Source organism: Stegostoma tigrinum, chromosome 3, assembly GCF_030684315.1.
Source record: "Stegostoma tigrinum isolate sSteTig4 chromosome 3, sSteTig4.hap1, whole genome shotgun sequence".
Taxonomy (NCBI): domain Eukaryota; kingdom Metazoa; phylum Chordata; class Chondrichthyes; order Orectolobiformes; family Stegostomatidae; genus Stegostoma; species Stegostoma tigrinum.
Window position 1 is genome coordinate 24,884,353 of NC_081356.1, and position 19,825 is coordinate 24,904,177.

General features: G+C 36.6%; 1 protein-coding gene across 4 annotated transcripts in view; it reads right to left on the reverse strand.

Annotated features, from left to right (window-relative positions):
• The window catches only part of LOC125451272 (coiled-coil domain-containing protein 171-like), a 205,575-nt gene that overhangs the window by 63,132 nt on the left and 122,618 nt on the right, over positions 1 to 19,825 (reverse strand). For all 4 annotated transcript variants that reach the window (XM_048528223.2, XM_048528221.2, XM_048528222.2 and 1 more), the window contains 2 exons: positions 18,933 to 19,121; positions 17,132 to 17,323 (listed from right to left, as the gene is read on the reverse strand). In XM_048528223.2, the coding sequence (XP_048384180.2) occupies positions 17,132 to 17,323; positions 18,933 to 19,121 (381 nt within the window). The remainder of the gene's footprint in view (positions 1 to 17,131; positions 17,324 to 18,932; positions 19,122 to 19,825) is intronic.

Below are 19,825 nucleotides of genomic sequence, written 5' to 3' on the forward strand. Positions count from 1 at the left end.
AAAGTGTTATAAAATGGAAAGTGATTGGGCTGTGCCAACAGAGAAAATTCAATATATGTAAAACCTGATCTCAACTTTAAACGAAAGAGTGCAAAAAGGGGAGAAGTATTATTCTGTGGAGATGGCCTCTGTGTGGGGACATGGGGGGAACAAAAAACAAACATTTTCTATCTGCACACCTAGATAAAGAATCGAATCTGAAAAACAGTTTTCAAAAAATACAGCAAAATGAATTATGCTGGTATTGCGAAAAAAAGTCGAGCTTTGATGCATGTATTTTGAAATTATTTCAAAAGACAGTTACTTTAAAATAAACTTGTGAATTCAGTATATTCTAAAAGTGGCTATCTAATTTTTTGACTCTTCTGGTAGGCTGATTTCTTTCATTGCCAGAGTAGGAAACAGCAATGGGAGAATACAGCTGAAATTAGTCTGCTAATCATAAACAACCTTAGGAATCATAGAAAGCTTACAGCACAGAAGAGGGCCACTCAGCTTGTTGAGTACAAGTGGTCTCTGCAAAAGCGGTTCTGTAGAAATGCCCTCCGGCCCTTTTTCCCATAATTCTACATTTTAAAATATTCTTCAGGTGTTTATCCAATTATCTTTTGAAAACCATGATTGAATCTGTCTTCATCATCCCACATGCTGTGTATTCTATACCCTAAACATAGAATGCCTAAAAGAATACATTATCATGTCACCTGTAGTTCTTCAGCCAGTCAACTTAAAGCTGATCTTTAGACACTATTCCTCCCATGTATTAAAATTTTAATCAAGCAAATTTTCTGCTATTGCAAACAATTCTATAATGATGCCAGAATAATGATTATAACATATATCAACCTCCGTCCACCCTCACATTTCAACTACTGCAGCTAAATACAGAAGGAGTATTTTCCAGAAGTGGAATGATAATGCCATTCTTGAATCGGTCAAATTGTTTTGGAGGTCAAAACTTGTATAGTCTGGATTCTAACTAACCAATAAAAATGAGAAACATCATTAAAGTGCTTGAAGAAATTACAACAACATTAAAGCTACCAAATACTACCATATCTTGTTGATCTAATTATCTTTAGCATCCTACCAGTACATTCCCTTTTGCATTGCTTCGGTGAATAAACCAGTCCACAGCTCCAAATTAAATCTCCATTAACTACAGGAACCAAAATAAAGTCACTAAAAATGCATCAAATCAGTAAAACGTACAAAACCCAATGCCTTTATGTTCCTGAAACTTTCAGATCACGATTTTGATTTATCTCACTTGTCAGTGACCTCTAGGGGACTGCAAAGCAAAACAAAAACAAACTTACCAAATAACCCCCCCAAGAAGAAATCACCAAAAAGGTTTCACTTTTTGTAACTTGTACATTAACATAAATCCGAATTAACATAAATAAACATGAAATGACAGGTGAATGAAACTTCAAATAAAAGATTTTACTTTAAAACAGTTGATACATCAAAGATATATGTCTTACAGGGCAAGCATCCACATCATTTCTCACAAAACAAAATGCTGTTCTTTATTCACAACAGATAGATTAGGAGTTCAATTGGCAAAGTCTTCATCTTTGATCTTCGTGGATATGATTATTATCAGCAAAATACACTTTTATGAATTTTCTCTCGTTTGGGCCACAAAAGACCTAATGGTGTATTTTTCTAGAGTTCCTTTTCAACAAACCTACAATGGGTCAGGTCATTATTTGACCAATTCTGGAAAAACGCCAGCACTGTAGCATCATAAGGGTGTGTACACGGTGGCTCAGTGGTTAGCACTGCAGCCTCACAGCACCAGGGGCCTGGGTTCACTTCCATCCTTGGGTAACTGTCCGTGCGGAGTTTGCACATTCTCCCAGTGTCTGCGTGGGTTTCCTCCAGGTGCTCCGGTTTCTTCCCACAGTCCAAAGATGTGCAGGCGAGGTGGGTTGGCCATGCTAAATTGCCCGTAGTGTTCAGGGGTGTGTGGGTTATAGGGGGATGGGTCTAGGTGGGATGCTCCAAGGGGTGATGTGGACTTGTTGGGCCAAAGGGTCCGTTTCCACACCGTGGGGGTTCTAATCTAATCTAATTTTTAAGATATTCACATATCTATCCAAGTTTTAAACCTTTTCAGCGAGTTTACACAGTATCTCTAAGAGCACCTACCTCTCAAACAGAAAAACTAATCTCTACAGTGATTTGTGTCCTCTTGTGATAGCTCTTGTGTTCCATTTCTGTTCTTCTCTGCTTTGCATGTCTTTCTTTGGTGCACTGATCACCTTCACCCTCCAGCTTCTCTGCTTTGTGTTATCAAATACATACCCACTTTCTCAAAGGATCATATGGACCAGTTATTTATTCTTAATTAACAAAATAATAACTGATCAATTTACCATTAAAGCAGATTCTTAAGTTCTTTTCATATATTTTTAAAAATGATTACAGACTTCATAGACATCATTTAAAAATTACAAACTTCTTGAAACCCTCCGTGGATAAAGGCTGGTGCAGCCATCAAACTAGTACAAAAACTGGTTTTGGAAAAGTTAGCATGAATAAATCTAAGAATATTGCTATATTAATCAAATTTATGGTAGTAATTCTTCAATGAAAGGGAATTTGGCCCATTAAAAAGTAAAGTGAATGACATCCATTCTAAAGTGGTAAATTAATTGTAAAACCAAGTGCTGTAGTTGCTTATATCCAGCTTCACATCCACTTACTTGTCGCATGCATGACTTTAAAATGGTAAAAATTGTACTTGCTATAATTTTCCTCCAAAGGTAATCAGGTTTCGTTGTACATACAATGCAATAAACCTTCCCAAAGCAAACAACTGCTGATGATTTGATTCAAATGTGTGTGTAGAGAGCAGAGCAAAATAAACTGGATGTCATATGAACACATGAATTAGGAGCAGAAGTCGCCTGCTCAGCTCATCCAGCCTGCTCCACTTTTTGACAAGTGTATGGCTGATTTGTTTGTGTTTTGAATTCCATATTCCCACCTATCCTGATAACCTTTGATTCCCTTGCCCAACGCCTCTCCTTTAAAAATATTAATGACCCTGTATCTCTCACCTTCTGAGGTACAGTGTTCTAAGATCATACAACCCTCAAGAAAAAAAATGTAATTCCTGTCCTGAAAGTACAGACCCTAAATTTTTAAACAATGTCATCTTGTCCTGGATGCAAACACCCATGATGAACAGTTAAGAAATGCATTGGGTTTATTTCTTTTTGCACATTTATTTCATCCTTACCCAATTATTGCATAATTCAAATGTTCTACTAAATTCTACTTACTTTGTGGACAAAGGCATTATGATTCAACAGCTACATACATTTTTATTCATTTGTGGGATGTAGATATTGTTCCAGAGCAGTATTTATTCCCCTTCCCAAAAGTCCTTGAGAGGTAGTGATGAGTTGCCTTCTTGAACCACTGCATCTAGGTGGTTTAGCTGTGACCACAGTGCTGTTAGTAAGGGAATTCAATCATATTGACTCAACAATAGTGAACAAAATGGCATTTAGGTTCAAATTATAGTGGTGCATGGCTTGGAGGGAAACTTGCTTGTGGCGATGTTCTTATGTTTCTGATGACCTTCCACTTCTAGGAGGTAGAGGTTGCAATTTTTGATAGTGCTTTCAATTTTTTTGTTTAAATTGTATTTAAATCAGGAATTTTTAAAATTGTATTTCAATCAATGAATGCGAGGAGATTTGGGATTATGCCATCTACTCAGGTCCTGTCAGCAAATGATCTTTTGCTCAGTCTAGAATTTTATCATCTAGAATTATTACCTAAACAACAATGTTCAAAAATGAGAAGGGCTGACACATTGCTACCTGTTAAAATCAGGAACCAGATGGCATGAAACTGTTAAATAAAATATTGAAAAGTGATTAAACACTTATGAAAATATGCAAGAATTAATTATTGAGGAAAAGGAAAGAATATTATTAAGAATATTTTACAGGATTGTTTTTAAACTAATAATTTACGAACATGCTTCCATTTATTGTCACCAAATCTGTTAGAAACTATATTTCTTTTGTTGGTGAATGAATAATGCTTTGAAAACATTTTGTATGTAAAAAATACTTAAGCATTAGATTTCCATCACAGTACTGTCACTCTGCAAATATCCCCAACTATTGCAACTGAATTTTAGATTTTGTAGACGTCTTTGAAGGTATTAGCCCCGTTACAGCCAGAATTCTTTTTTTAATTCAAATTATCAATCCAAACCTGTAATAATCCCTCTGATTTAAAGGGTTTGAGTCTTGCCTTTATTGCTTGGCATTATGCATCACAGATGTGCAGTCAGTAAAACTGGGCTGCGAGGATCACACTTCTTTTACAGAACCTATCTGGCACTTCTCTATTCAACCTTCACTAATGAAAAATCAAGCAAATTCTGCTAACCTGCATATGGTGGGTACTGTGTGATTTTATTTTGATCCCTTCCTGGGCAAACAAAAAAAAATGTGTAGTTAATTTTTTGTTTTATATGAGTTTAAAACTGGTAGCCTGCAAGAATTTGGCACGGCTTCAGTATGGAGATACTGATGGATCTGAGGCAACAAGTTGTGATTCCAGAAAAAAATGTTGCAAACAGCATTTGTGATGATGGAAAAGGAAACCATTCAAAAGTACAGAAATCTCAGCTAGTAAGCCAGATAAACGTGCAGTTAATCAACATAAGGAACAAACTACAATTTATCATGCTGCAATTCAATGTGAAATTTTCAAAATCTTGCTTTAAAGGTTCAATACATTGGTAAGAGCCACAGGCCTCTCTTAGTCTGCAACTTTTATAGGTAATATCTGTTGCTTTGTAGTCAAGCTATAATATTTCTTAATAATAAATGTTTCCAAAATTTGCAGTGTTTTGCTTTCCTGTCACAGTGGTAATTTCTGACAGGAGTACTTGATCTAGATCGCGCTACAACCTTGTTCCAAACACAGAGTGAATGATCACATATATCCCACGCTATCATATCAGGAAATAGTTAAGTCCTTTTAGTTCATAAATATTTCTGTTCAACAGTTTTCAGAATTCTCTCAAATATTTGATATACTATTACAATTAGATAGCAAGCTACTATCACCCTCTAGTATTTGCTGGATGTAAATTTTCTAAATATTTCAATCTAGTTTAGAAATCTATTCCACCTTAATTTTTCAGTTTTCAACAACATTACAAATTTATGGGCAATTCTACTCATGTCTGACAGGAAAAGGAAGATAAAAGAACAGTGTAACAAGTGCATCATGATAAATGACAAAGCATACTAGCATGCACCAGAAGATATGAATACAATTGTCACCTGGAACAAACTAATGAAGTTGGTCAACTGGCTATTGCTGTGGTTTAAGGGGCCACACAAAGGCCGTGGTGGCTACCTCCATAGAGGTCCAGATATATCCAGTGCTCAAGAGGGGAAGAGGTCTGGTAATGCCAAGTTCCTGCTCATCATTGGTGCTAGAAGCCATGGTCTGGCATTCTTTATCAATGACACAGTGAGAATATCAGCGGAGTGAACATATATGCCAAAAGAGCAGCTGCCAGAACTACTCACAATCTGAGTTTTCCCACAAACAGTAGCAGATATAACAGTTGACTATTAATTATTTTGTTTATTATCAGTGGGCAATGCTGTGAGATACCATTTAATAATTTTAGGAGTTAACCTTTTTTTCCAACTCAGGCATCTTCCAACAAAATGAACATATGGTCCTTTGAGCCTGCTCTGCCAAACAACAAGATCATGGCTGATCTGATTTTAACTTCAGCTCAACATTTTTACATAACCCTGATAATCTTTTGTCTCCTTGATAATCAAAAAGCTATTTCCCTCTGCTTTAAAAATATTCAAAGATTCAGCGTTCATTGTCTTTTGATGAAGGATATTTCAAAGTCTCAAAAATCAGAGAAAAGCTGTTTCCTCATCTCCGTCTTAAATGAGTAAAACCTTATTTTTAAACCGTGACCCCTAGTTCTAGATTCTCCCACAAAGAAAACCATTTTGTGACACCCACCTGTTCAAGTACCCTCAGAATCTTTATGTTTCTACTAAATTATTCCTGATTCTTCTAACCATTAGAGGATAAAGGCCTAGCCTGTCTAGCTTTTCTTCATAAGGCAATCCATTCATTCCTGGTATTAGTTTAGGAAACCTTCTCTGAACTGCTTTCAACACATGAACATCTTTCCGTGAGTATAGTGACCAATACCATGTTCAGTACTCCAGGCACATTCTCACCAATACCATGTATAAATGAAGCATTACCTCCCCACTCTTCCATCCAATTCCCCCTTTTTTTTTAAGACATTCTATTAACTTTCCTGATTATTTGCTGTACCTGCATTCTAACCTGCAATTTATACAATTGCACACCTAGCCTTCTCACTATTTGGGTAATACCTTTTTTGCTGCCAAAATAGTCAATTTCACACTTTGACACGTTGTAGTCCATTTGCCAGATCTTTGCCCATCCACTTATTTTATCCACACCCCTTCATACAGCCTTCTTCATAACTCATTTTCCCACCTATCTTTGTATCATCAGCAAAATTAGCTACCACACCTTCAGTCCCCTCATCTGAATCATTTACATAAATTGTAAAAGTTGAGGTCCAGCTCCTACCCATGTAGTAAACCACACATGATACCCTGCCAGACTAAAAACAGACCCATTTAGTCCTCCTGTTCTAGCCAATCTTCTGTACATGCCAAAATGCTATCTCCTATAACCTGAGCTTTTATTATCTGCAATCACCTTTGATGCGGCACTTTATCAAATGCAAAAATATTTTGAATTTAATTCTTAGCACTTTCAGAGTTTGCCAAAGTGAATTAAATTGTCAATAGCTCCTAGAAACCAGAAGTCAGCTTAACCAGTTTTAAAAACATTATTTATTCAAAATCTTAGTCTCAGGAAAAGCAGACAAAGGAATAATTCACCAATAAATAATCCAACCAACCCACCCAAATATGAATTTATTTTAAAATAAGTTGTTGAATAATTTATCTCTCTGACCGAATCCCACAGCGACTCATTGTCTAATCACAAAAAGAAAGTCTTTAATATGATCTTCCAAGTCCTCAGAATACAATTTAAGCTCCTCATTTCCCCTCATTCATTTGGGAACTTGTCAAAACAGATTCCAATTAAGAGTTAAAAACAGTTAAGAGAATAGTGCATGTATAACACAAGATAAACTACATTAAAAAGTAAGACTGTTAGAGGTTGGAAATTTTACTCTTCCTCTCATCTCCCATTTCTTTTGGATGGTGCTACATTAATACATAAAAATTAGTAGGTCTAATGTATAGTAAAGAAATGGGGCTGTTGCATGCAACTTTCTTGAAAGTTACGGTTTCATTTCAACTTTGTGCTAAAAAAAATTGTTTTCACATAATGTGGATAAGTAATGAGATCACTATCAATCTATCACTTCATAGAAATACATTTTTTCCAGGGTGTTTTTGGAAAATGGCCATTTACCTCTATAACTCTAATTTCTTGCAGTTCTACAATTCTGAGTTAGCTGTGCTGCTTTGATTCTGGTCTCTTATGCATCCACAATTTTATTTGCTCCACTACCCTTTAAAGGGAAGGCAATGACCAAGGGATACTAACACTAGACTTCTAATCCAGAAACTCAGCCAATGCTTGGAGGAGCCTGGATCAAATCATAGCATGGCAGATGGTGCAATTTGAATTCAATAAAAAAAATCTGGAAATAATAGTCTAATGATGATCAAGAAACCATTGTCAATTGTTAGAAAAGCTCACCTGGTTAACTAATGCCATTTAGGGAAGGCAAGCTGTCAGCCTTTCCTGGTCTGGCCCACATGTGGCTCAGGACCCCAGCAATGTGATTAACTCTCAACTGCCCTCTAGGCAATTTAGTTTAGGCAATAAATGCTGGCCTAGACAGAGATGACCTCATCTCCTGAGAGAAGGGAAGGCCATGCTTTCGGTTATCGCAGCCTAACGCTCTAGAACTTCCTCTCTGTTTCACTCCCTCCTCCTTTAAGAAGTTTATTGAAAGCTACCTCTATGACCAGGTTCTCTTTATCACTGCAATATTCCTTCATGCAAACAAATGTCAAACCTCGTTAGCTCTTCCATGAAATGCATTGCGCACTAAATGTATGAGGTAGCCTATTCAAATCTTTGGAAGTATCCAGTGATAATTACATATGCTGCAAGAGTAATTACACTTGGGCCAGAAAGAGAAGTTGGGCAACCTCCACATTCCACCATTTTAAAAACCAATGGGGTACATTCAAATATATTTTCAAGGCTCAGCTAAAAAGAATTTTGGTCTATAAAGCAGCTAATGGTTACAGGGGACAGGCAGTGAAGTGAAGGCCACAATCAGATTCACCACAATGTTGTTGAATAGTGGGGCCAGTCCAAAATGCACTAATATTCCTGTCCTATTTCTTATGATCAAAAATGTCCAGAACAATCCTGTCACATCTTTTCTCTATGGATCTGAAGATGTTGTATTTTAATATCTGCTTTCATTTATTAAATATATTGATTTGATAACCTAAGGTGCATTTCCAGGTTGCTGCTTAAAAATGGTGAACAGCCAATCATACTTCTTTAAACTACCAAAAGGCAGCACTTACAACAACCACAAACACAGGAAAACCACACAACCAACTAGGTGTCAATCACTAACCATCACACGTAACAGATTAGAGTTTCTGATTTTAAGCTTGAATTGCAACTCTTCCAGTTTCGGTGCTGCAACACCTTTTAGTGAACAAATCATTCAATTTTAGATTTTTTGACATTTTCTGACATTTTCATTCTTGTTAAAATAAGATTTATCAGGGCAAAACAATTGTTTTTGAAAATCATGACTAAATTGCAATAAAATGTGCGGTTAAGCTTTTATTTTAATCCAGCAATGCATCTCACAAATCCCCATCTATAAAAAAAAATCTCCTAGTGTATTAGAGTTGCATCAGTCTTTCATCAGAAATTCTTGTGGCTTGTCCAAGTAACGATAATTCAGTATCAATCTACTGCCAGGGGAACCAGTTTCTTGATTCTGTAAATTTTCTCAAAATATCTGAACCAAGTAGGAAAGTTGATGTTTCGATCAGGACCATTTATGGCGAGGGGGAAGGGAGCTGGGAAATAAATAGAGGGAGGAGAGTTGGGTCTAGGGGAAGGTAAGTGGGATGATTCTGCCTGGCCAAATGTGTTAACTCTGACTTCAGCACCTAGAGTCCTTGCTATTTCTGAACCAAGGAGGATCTCAATAAGACAGCATTCTGATTTTGCTGAAGAAAATAGTTCCAGATTATCTGTAAGAAAGGATTTCTTGGCCAGCAAATTTCGCAGATTCCAAAAATGTCATCAATAAACTCCAAAAGAAATTGTGCAGACTCTGCAAGCATTGAGACAATACAAGCAAGATTGAAACAGTGTCACTTCTTTTGATAACTTTTATCCATGCAATGATAAATTATGACTTCTATCACTTCAGTAATAGTGCAGGTACAGGTTATTATCCCTCAGGGCAGATATCCAGAATTCCTGCTAAAGGTTTCTTTGTTACTCAGGAAGCCTCTACCAACCTGCTCAAATGCGGATTTTTTTAAAAATATGCCTGTAAAATCTGCACACTCATTTACACTATCTGCACATCTGAAAGGACACTTGTATCAAACATCTGGCATTTCTGTTAACATCATGACTCCATAAAGTATCTTTCATCTGGCAAGTATCTAGAAGCAATTAAATGAAAAAAATCTCCAAATCAGATTGCCCAAGTACCGTTCCCTCTTCTAGACTGAGACAAACACATATTTACATGCAGGATTTAAAATAAAGTGATTAAATTAATATAATTAAGCATTAAACTCCTCTTCCTGAAGTGGATAAGACATTTTTGAACTCTTTCATATGTTAGATTACGACAATTTGCATAACATGCTCATTAATCATATAACTTCTTCCCCTTGACTGTTATTATTGTGCGCTAAAACTTTTCATAGTGACTGATAATATGCCTGTGCAAAACTGACAGCAACATTTAAAGACTTCCTCTACTCACTAAGCCACATCATATGCTTTACACTGGCCTAATTAGACCCCTTGACAAACTTAAAGATTCTGAAATTTTTAACCTTGTAACTGAAAGTTGCTGCCTAGCTTCATGCAACAAAATAATGGGAGGTCATTGGATACCCACTAATTTCTAACAAGCGTGAGTTCATGGTCCTTCTCGAGTATGTGATGGTCTGATATCCAGCAAGCACTGCAGGAGAGAATAGGATAAATCAAGTTTAATAACTCGGCTCCTAATTGTTCCCTCAATGCTCAACTCTAATTACTCAGAGAACTCTCTCGACTGTCACCTGATATTAAGTTGTTGAAAGCTGAGCGTGGAACAGTGAGATAATCAATAAACATTTAGTGGGCAAAGGGATGAAGATCCTGTTTTACAGTGGGAACTTGCAGCACCCAAAGCCCTTCTGCTAATGATAAAGCCTATGGGATAACCCGACTGATTGCAAAGCAATAATCCAAAGCACTGTTTTAAGGTTCTGAGACCTTCTGGTAATTGTAAACTAGAAAGGAAAGGGTGAAGACGGTCATCCTAATTACAGCCCACTTTCATACATTTCACACATTAGCAAAGACAGGCCAATTAGGTAGAGAAAAAGATAAGGAAAGTTTTATTTGTATACTAATTAAACCCTGATGAAATTAAACTAAAAATGTACTGCATGGTAATTGTTTGTCTGAGATGAGTCAATATAGTACACTCGTTTGGACTGCATACAGTATTGGAATGCCACAGCTCAATCAAAGATAATACAATCACACCAAGAACCACAAAAAATTAAGCTAACCATGTAAATTCAGCGTGTTACATTTTTTGCCTTATTTGCGGAATTATAATCACAGCAGAGAAAGCTATCTATCATACCAGGGCTAATCATGTGGAGAAAAAGATGAGAAAATAACTAAGTATAATTCCATGTAACATTTACTTTTCAAAATTGAGTTTCAACTATGAAAAATGTGGTCATCTGAACCACAATTTTAGTGATGTTCCAAAACACCCCTTCAATGTAAAGTCAGGTTAATCATGTTTCTGTGAATTTATGAAAATGCTGATAGCTTAGTCAAATTAGGTGGTTTAATATTTCAAATCATGCTAAATATTAGGTGAGAACAGGTTCGTGTTGCTTCGAACCATCTTTGAAATTAACACGAGCAGCCCTAAGGCATATCAGAAATTCTAACTTCCGACCAGTATGTCTTGATTGCACAGAACTATAATATTGGAGTGAAATGATAAGACAAGATGAAAGTTATAATTTTAATGAAGCAATACGTTGCATTCGACATAAAGTCAAATCTAGAAGAATGGATAGCCCAGAGGTTTAGTACATTGTTTTTTGACCTCTAAGGCCTAGGTTAGAGTCCTGTGCACAAAAGTAAAACAAAAAGTCCTTGTTCTATTCTGGACTCCAGTATAAGAGTTTTTAAACACTCTGCACCAAGTTTCTGGATTGAACCAAAAACACAAGAAAAGTGCAAAAATGAGCATTCCAACTCGATGCTTTCTTAACACATTTTCATTGTTGATTTTACCATCTTTTCAGCATCAGCAAGATATCAAAAGAACAATTAAGTGTTCTGGTATTAAAGCTGCATTAAAGACTTTTTTTATTTATCAGTGTCACTATAATCAGCTGCACTGTTAAATTAATCAGTACAAAGTTTCAGGAAAAATAAACAGTTAAGTTATAAAACTGCTGGTCTCACTACACCAAGACTCTAATGATGAAAATAGCCACAAATTATCAGACTATTGAAATAATTCTGGGTGAGTTTTATAAACTTACAAATAATTAGATCAATAGTTGTCATAAAAAGAGTAGAATTAGGGAGAGAGATTTTCTGGGAGATCTTTCTAGGTCATGCAGGCCTTTTCAATGTTATTCATGCAAAATGAGCAAAATCAACACAAAAACAAAAAGAAAGAATTTTAAAGTGCAAATCTCCTCAAACACAAATTAAGAAGACTCCACAATCTTTTTCCCTAGTTTAAAATTTGTGCTGGAAGGCAGCCCTGCCCAGAAAGCTGGTCCTGCCCCCAGCTGAATTAATCACCAAGGCAAGTTTCCACTAATTATGCCCATTTGCAGGCCAACAAAAAGGCTCTTAAAATCAAGGATTTATTTTCTTTTAGCTGAAAAGGCATCTCTTAAATGCACTTAAATAGTAACAAACATACAATATACTAATTAACTTGTAGATATAAATTAACTAAATTGGTAAATGATTACATTTAAAAAGCTGAAGTTACTTTTTTGCCAAAGATAAGGACTTTTAATTGGAGTGTTAACTGCATCACCTGTGAACAACTTTATTTGAAACACAAAGTAACTTTAGCTTTTTAAATGTAATCATTTACCAATTTAGTTAATTTATTTTTAGGCTGTATTAGTAAAAAAAACACATCAGGCTATCACAACTGCAAATGCACTTGGAGCAGAAACTTGTGTAAAACATTCAAACTGAGAAACCAGTGCACTTGAGCACAAGTTCCCAGTTACACCCAAAATATAAACTCTACCCCTTCAAGTGCAAATGGCCTTTTATCCATTTCCTCAGGGTTTCTACTGAAATTTTGCTAAATTTACAAGAGGTTAGAAAATTGCAAAAATTCTGTCTTCAGACATTTTGAACACCAACTTGTTCTGAACTCAAGCTTTAAAATAGCAAATTACATAAACAAGTATGTGTATTTTCAAAGTACTACTGCCAATTCCTAATTTTTCATTCTGGATTATAGCAAGTCTAGCAAACTAAAATAAAATATAATAAGTGTTTTGCTTCTGTACCTACATGCATTTCAGAACACTGAAATCATTGTCAATGGAAACTCCCCAGTTTAATTGTTACAGTTCTTTAGGGTTGTGTACATTTATTTCAGAGCAATTAAAGTGGTTGACAAAGCCTTTGAGTGCAAGTCTCAGCATTATTGGCTAAGTGCAATGAATGATATGCCACTGAATCAGACAGATAAGAAACACCATGCTGAGTTAATCAATATTAAGCAGCAGTTGGGCACCACAGCTGGTCTCCATATCCCAGAGCAGAAAAAGAAATCAAAAAGGTTTCTTTTGTTTGCTGTCCAGTAGCTGGAAAATGCAGGTTTGCAGCTTTCAATCGAGGACAAATCGGAGCTTAACTGTACCATCAGCTGCTGAATGGACAGCAGATAACAATTGTCCAAGTGCAGACATCAAGCACAGACACTTGAATGAAGCAATGGAAGGATGCCAGCACCACAGATCTTTGCAAATTGAGTGTCAGCATCTTCAGGAGTTTAATAGCTAAGTGGGAGTGAATTGGGAGTGTTGTGGGGCAGGGGGAGGTAGAATTGGCTGTGGGGGCGGCAGGGAGGTTGGTGGGTAGGGAGGATGGTGGGAGCTGTGGGGCATATAGGAAGTTGGAAATATGGGAGGCATGTACCAGGCATTGTATAGAGAGTGAGGTGTGAAGTGCGAGTGGAAAGTGAACAAAATGTGGGAAATGGGAGATAGCATATGTATGGAGTTAAAAATGGGAGGGCAGGTACAGGAGTGAGGTAAGTGTAGGAGTGGACTGAAAGTAAAGAGGAGTGAGAAAAGGGAGACAACATGACAAATAAGTCGTAAGTGGGTGATGAAAGGGGAAGAAAAGGTAGATGACAGAGGTGAAAAAGCAAAAAACTTAACTGAGGAAACAACAGTATTCAGTAACAAGATTTTATAGCAACAATGTACTATATGTGAAAGATTAGCGACAGTTGCACCCTGAGAAAACAGTGACACAACAGCTCTTGTTGGCTGTAAAATCAAAGAGGCTATCCCACAGTGCACTGTTAAATCTGAAGGTCATCTCCAGAGAAAACAAATCCATGTAGCTCTTCATCAAAAGATGATCTTTGCACTTCACAGTACTCTGTGGGATGTCCTGCTTCTTCTTCCCCATTAAGTCTTAAAAAGTCTGGTTAAGCAGAAACTATATGTAACCAATGCAAGCATTATAAAGCAGCAATCTACAAACAAAAAAAAACAGCATAAGGCAAAACAGATCTTAAAAGCATAATCCATGAATTAATCAAGAAAAACAAAATATTTACAAAGCAGAATTTTTTAATTGCATTTTGAATGAAAGAGGGCTTGAAAATATTACCCTGAAGGGTACAGTATGCAACATTCAGACAATGATTGCTTCTAATCACAAAATACAACTAGTTTCAAGCTGCTCAAATTTTATTCAGTGAGCCACTGAGCCATACTGACCAGGAAAATCTCAAATTTGACCACTGGTCTATATCAGCCAATCTTAATCACATAAACTGGACTTCTAGTGCTAATAAAATAAAAACAGAAAACACTAGAGAAATTCAGAACGCTGGCAGCATCCATGGAGAAAGAAACAGCTAACATTTTGAATCCAATAACTCTGTTTCTGTCGCCACATTTGCTATCAAACCTGCTGAGTTCCTCCAGCATTCAGGGTCGATGCATTGTTTCGGAGTGAGACAAGTGGAAAGCTTCCAGGGTTCTGAGTTTTGATCTTTACTCACACTCTGCTACTGGCCAAGCTCCAGTGTGAACACTGTAAAGATACAGGAATGTGCTTCACCACAGTGAGAACTTTGCCAAAATTCATATTGTGAATGAGGTAAAACACTGGAGATTGACACTTGAATGTACCTCAGCGTTAAATCTACACTTAAAACTGTAGAAAGGTTATGGCACATACAATCTCTCTGTGCAGGGTGAAGAACACCTGAGGGTGGGTCACTGAATCTAAAACTTTAAGTCTGATTTTTCTCCACAGATGCTGCCAGACCTGCTGTGTTTTTCCAGCAATTTTTATTTTTGTCTTTCTTTCTACTTTATCTTACCCTATATGCTTCTGGATAGCTAAACAGCTTAAAAATGGCAGTACCAGTGTTTTTCTTTTTGGGGACATGTTTACACTACTCTCAGAATCTTTTTTGATTGCCTCCCACCTATTTGTTATTGAATTTCTCTCAAACACCTTTACTCCAAGTCCACTTTCAGCAGATCACTGCTCAGCTTCATAAAATTTGTCTTCCCCGAATGTGGAACTTTTACTTCAGCTCTATCTTTGTTGTTTTCTACAATGTGCTAAATTTAACTGTACCACAATTACCATCCGCAAAAGTGTCACCCATTTTTCCTTCAATCGCCTGCCCAGAACTGTTCTGAGGAAGGGTCACTGGAGCCGAAATGTTAGCTGATTTTTTTCTTCACAGACGATGACAGTCCTGCTGAATTTTTCCAGCAATGTCTATTTTTGTAGCTTAGAGGGAACATTGACTCTCAGCTTTTTCTTATTCCACTCATTATCCTGCCTGAGTATTTCACGTCCAGGGATGTTGAGCTGCTATCTTAAATCAGGTTTCTAATAATAGCAATAATATTATGCTCTTGTGATTATCTGTGGCCTCAGCACATCAGCTATGTATGCTTTTCTCATTGTCTTTAGTTCAAATCCTTACCAGCAGCAACAGCAAATCTCCGTGTTGATACTTGTTCCCGTTCTGTTGAGGATTACAGGCCCCATATTCCCCAGAATTAGTCCTAATGCCTCAGAAATCTGACGCCCACCCTCTTACACTAGCTTTCAAGCCACATGTTCAATTTTCCTACTTTCTGTGCAGGTGAATGGATTAAGATAAAAACACAGGCAAATGAAAAATTCAGAAGTTAAAGCCCAAAAGAAATTTTAGACACAAATCAAGATGGCAGGGATATTTTTATCATCATGTCCAGGCAGTATAAATTCCTGGGCATTATTTTAATATGATCAATGGCCTATCCTTCCCAACTTCATTGCAATTCAAGAAGCCAGACTTCATAGCCTCACAACTTTGAAGGTGAAAGGAGACATGTATTTTTTACTGTGCAGTTGCATCTTCCATTTGGATTTTTAATTGCATGACAATCTCTTTGCTTTAGCCAAGATAATTGAAAGGTCTGCTTTCTTCATGCTTCCCTGGAATCCCTATTGAAAAGGCCGACAGAAAGAAGGGAGCAACTATTCTCCAAAAAGAACGAAATATCCCCAAGCATCCGCATGACACTGGTCTAAATAAAAGTCTAAAGTGGTGGTTAGAAGATTCCATGCAGACAGCATCATACTCAGAACATGTTCAATACAGTAAGGTTCAATCAAATCACATAAGCAGCTGGGAATTCAGAATGAAGTCAGATACATTTACATCATCACTCCCTTAAACCCCAAATACAGCTAGCAATGTGAGAAATCAATTCTGAAAACACTCATGAGAATGCAATAGAAGATGTAGTCATCAGTATAAACAGTATCCTTCAGGATTTTCAGTTTTTGAAAGACAGCATATGATGATGATGATCTTTCACAATACAACACTCCCATGTCCCCAATTTCTGCAACAGCTCTTTAATATTCTAAACATAATCCCCTCTTCCCTTACAACCTACAACTTATTTCTCATATTTCTATTTAATCACTTGCTCGTCCTATCTTGACTCTTTCCACTTCTTAGCATTTACACAATATGCACAAGTCCATACATCAATTGCTATTTACCACATTTACAGGTTTCTTTTGCTGTCAAAGATCATATCTGTAGTGATCATAATGAGGTCAGCCATCCCTGATTGGAGCTGTTAATCTGGTCCAATCAGGGAGCCCTAGCTGACGTATTAAAAAGGATAAGTATCAGAGATATTGACACACTGATGCTGAATGAGGCAATACCAAAGTTAAGTACTGTTCATGTGTAAATAAAGGGTAACTTGGCGATGGTAGACCAGCGTCTGTTCAATTATTATTATATAAGACAGAATGACTATTCTTTTCCTGAAACAATTTTTTAAAGTTTGAAATGAATTTTTTGTGCTTCTTTAATTTGTAGCCCTGTAAAGAAAAAGCTAATAGCTGAATCATACAGATCTCAACATTTATGAGGGAATTGGAGACACCACATTTACACAATAGACTGTCTTATTGTTAGAAGAGTTAATTGGAAAATAAGATAAAGATTGTTGTACGGAAGTGGTAATCTGCTTACTTTTACAGCCTCAGATAGGGTCTGATCTTTTTCTGCTTCTTCATTGGAATGTAGTTCCAGTTGTAATCCCAATTCTTGCATCTGATGTGCTTGTTCATTTAATAGCAGTTGGGCCTGCTGTTCTCTGAGCAAGGCATTATTTAGCTCTTCGCAAATACTCCCAAATCTCTCAAATGGAACCATCTTCTGGGTCTACATGAATACATTATCGAAATAGTCTTTGAAAAAATGTTAAATGGATTGGTGCTTATTCGAACTTTACATGATAAACTGTTTGTATTGATAAACTCTTTCTGATTTTAATACTGTGCTTCATTTGTAAAAGTGTTGGTTAATTTGTCTTTAGTGAAGAATTTATTAGCTAATCATTGCCATCAAATTAATCCTAAAGACTGAGTTTTAACAATTCTTTGTTGTGAGCGCGGAGCATGGAGAGTGGATGTAAATCAGATGGAAATCATTCACAATATCTATAGGCATACATTTTCCACCAGGATTCATTGATTATTGATCAAAACACCCCTTCCATAGGGTAGAAATGCAGAAGGCAAATTATAAAATTTCTACAACAATCTCAGCCAATTTCTCCAATATCAGGTAACAAACCCAGGATTATCTTCATCATAATAGACATGATCAACATAATGAATTATCAGAAGATTAACATCCATTTGTGGCTCAAAATAGTTTCAAGGACAGACCTAATTTTGTCCTTAATTATTTTCAACGTAAAAGTTATGAAAGATATAGATAAAGCTAATGCCCTTAAACAAGATCAAGAATTTCATAAATCATGTGCATCACCAATGGATACAGCAGTTTAGGAGTTATTTTATAATATGAATTTTAAAAAAAACAGGTTCAAATGCAAACATGGCAACTTGAGAATTTGGATTTCATTTCAACCATCTGGAAGTTTGAAAAATGACAGCATTATCAAATATGTCTATATACCTGGCTGATTCTTGTAAATATTCAATTAGTCTGACTAATTATGCACCATCCTAAACTAAAGTCTTTTAACTTAAAGAACCACGATTCTACTCAGAAACCAGTAAAACAGGGAAAAAAGTATAATGAATGTGTGATTTGATACAGTCATCATTCATAGTATCATAATTTTTATGGTTAGTATACCAGGATAAAGCTTATACGATGGATTGTTATACTAGTTCAAATACAATCCCTATTTCAGTAAGAAATGTATATTGTTTTCAAGGTACAGTACACAAAGTCTCCTTGGATAAGCATATGGATGATGATGGGATAGTGTAGGGGGAGGGGCTTAGATTAGTTCGCAGGTCGGTGCAACATCGAGGGCCGAAGGGCCTGTTCTGTTGTATGTTCTACATATATATCATCTTGCATAACCTATTCAATGAGTTCATGTAGTAACTTTTACAATAAATGAGACGAAAATTACCTTGCATCTATTATTTAGCAGACTCCTAAAATCTCTTCATGAAACTTAAAAACCAATAAACGTGCACCATTCAGGAGATATTTTCATTAAATCAATGGTTACTTTTAATGTTTTTATTAATCCAACCTAGTTTTCTTTTGGCTTTACACTAAATTTGACAAATAAAACTAACACAGTCTGTTGGCTTATGCCGATAAGTAAGTTAGTACAAATGGCATGAAGATCTTAATGCCATCAAAAATACTGAGTTACATAATGCAAACAATTTTTAAGGAGTTCAGTGCTGACTGCTGGAAAATGCCCAGCAGGATTTTGTTTTTATTTAACATGAGATTTAAAAAAAAGGTCCAATAATGAACAAAATAAAGAACTGTTCACCTTCATAGACTGCTGGAGGTCATTTAGCTGCTTTTCAAGGGTGTGGGTCTTCCCACTTTCTCTTTTCAGTTCATTCATGCAGTTTTTGAGTTGTGTAAGCTCCAAACGCAACGAGCGACGTTCAACTTCTGCTGCATGTAACCTCTGAGTAAATTCAAGGATCTGTTTCTTCAATATTTCTACACATTGCTGATTGAGAACATTGCATTAGAAAATAAGTGTGTTTATTTTTTGTTATACTGTTTTAAAAAAGTAAAATCATGAAAAATAAAAACAGAAGTTGACTGGACTGTGCTAGACTTGCATAACGGAAATTAATTACATCCATTATATAAACTTTAGATCTACATAAGTTCCAGTATCCTGAAAACTTGAACTTTCTTATGAGTCAAATTAAGGCTAGCTGAGTATTTAATGCTGATAAATCTGAATTCAATCTTGCTGAATAATTATGCTTAAGTTAATGACTAACCTTCATAAAGTAAAAGGTTTTATTCTATAACCAATTAGGCACATCCTACAGAAGAAGGATTTTCATCACCTCAGGGGACCTCCCACCCACAGCCTCCAACCTCATTGTTCCCCAACCCCGCACGGCCCGTTTCTATCTCCTTCCCAAAATCCACAAACCTGCCTGCCCTGGTCGACCCATCGTCTCAGCCTGCACCTGCCCCACCGAACTCATCTCCACCTATCTGGACTCCATTTTCTCCCCTTTGGTCCAGGAACTCCCCACCTACGTCCATGACACCATCCATGCCCTCCACCTCCTCCAGGACTTCCAATTCCCTGGCCCCCAACACCTCATTTTCACCATGGACGTCCAGTCCCTATACACCTGCATTCCGCATGCAGATGGCCTCAAGGCCCTCCGCTTCTTCCTGTCCCACAGG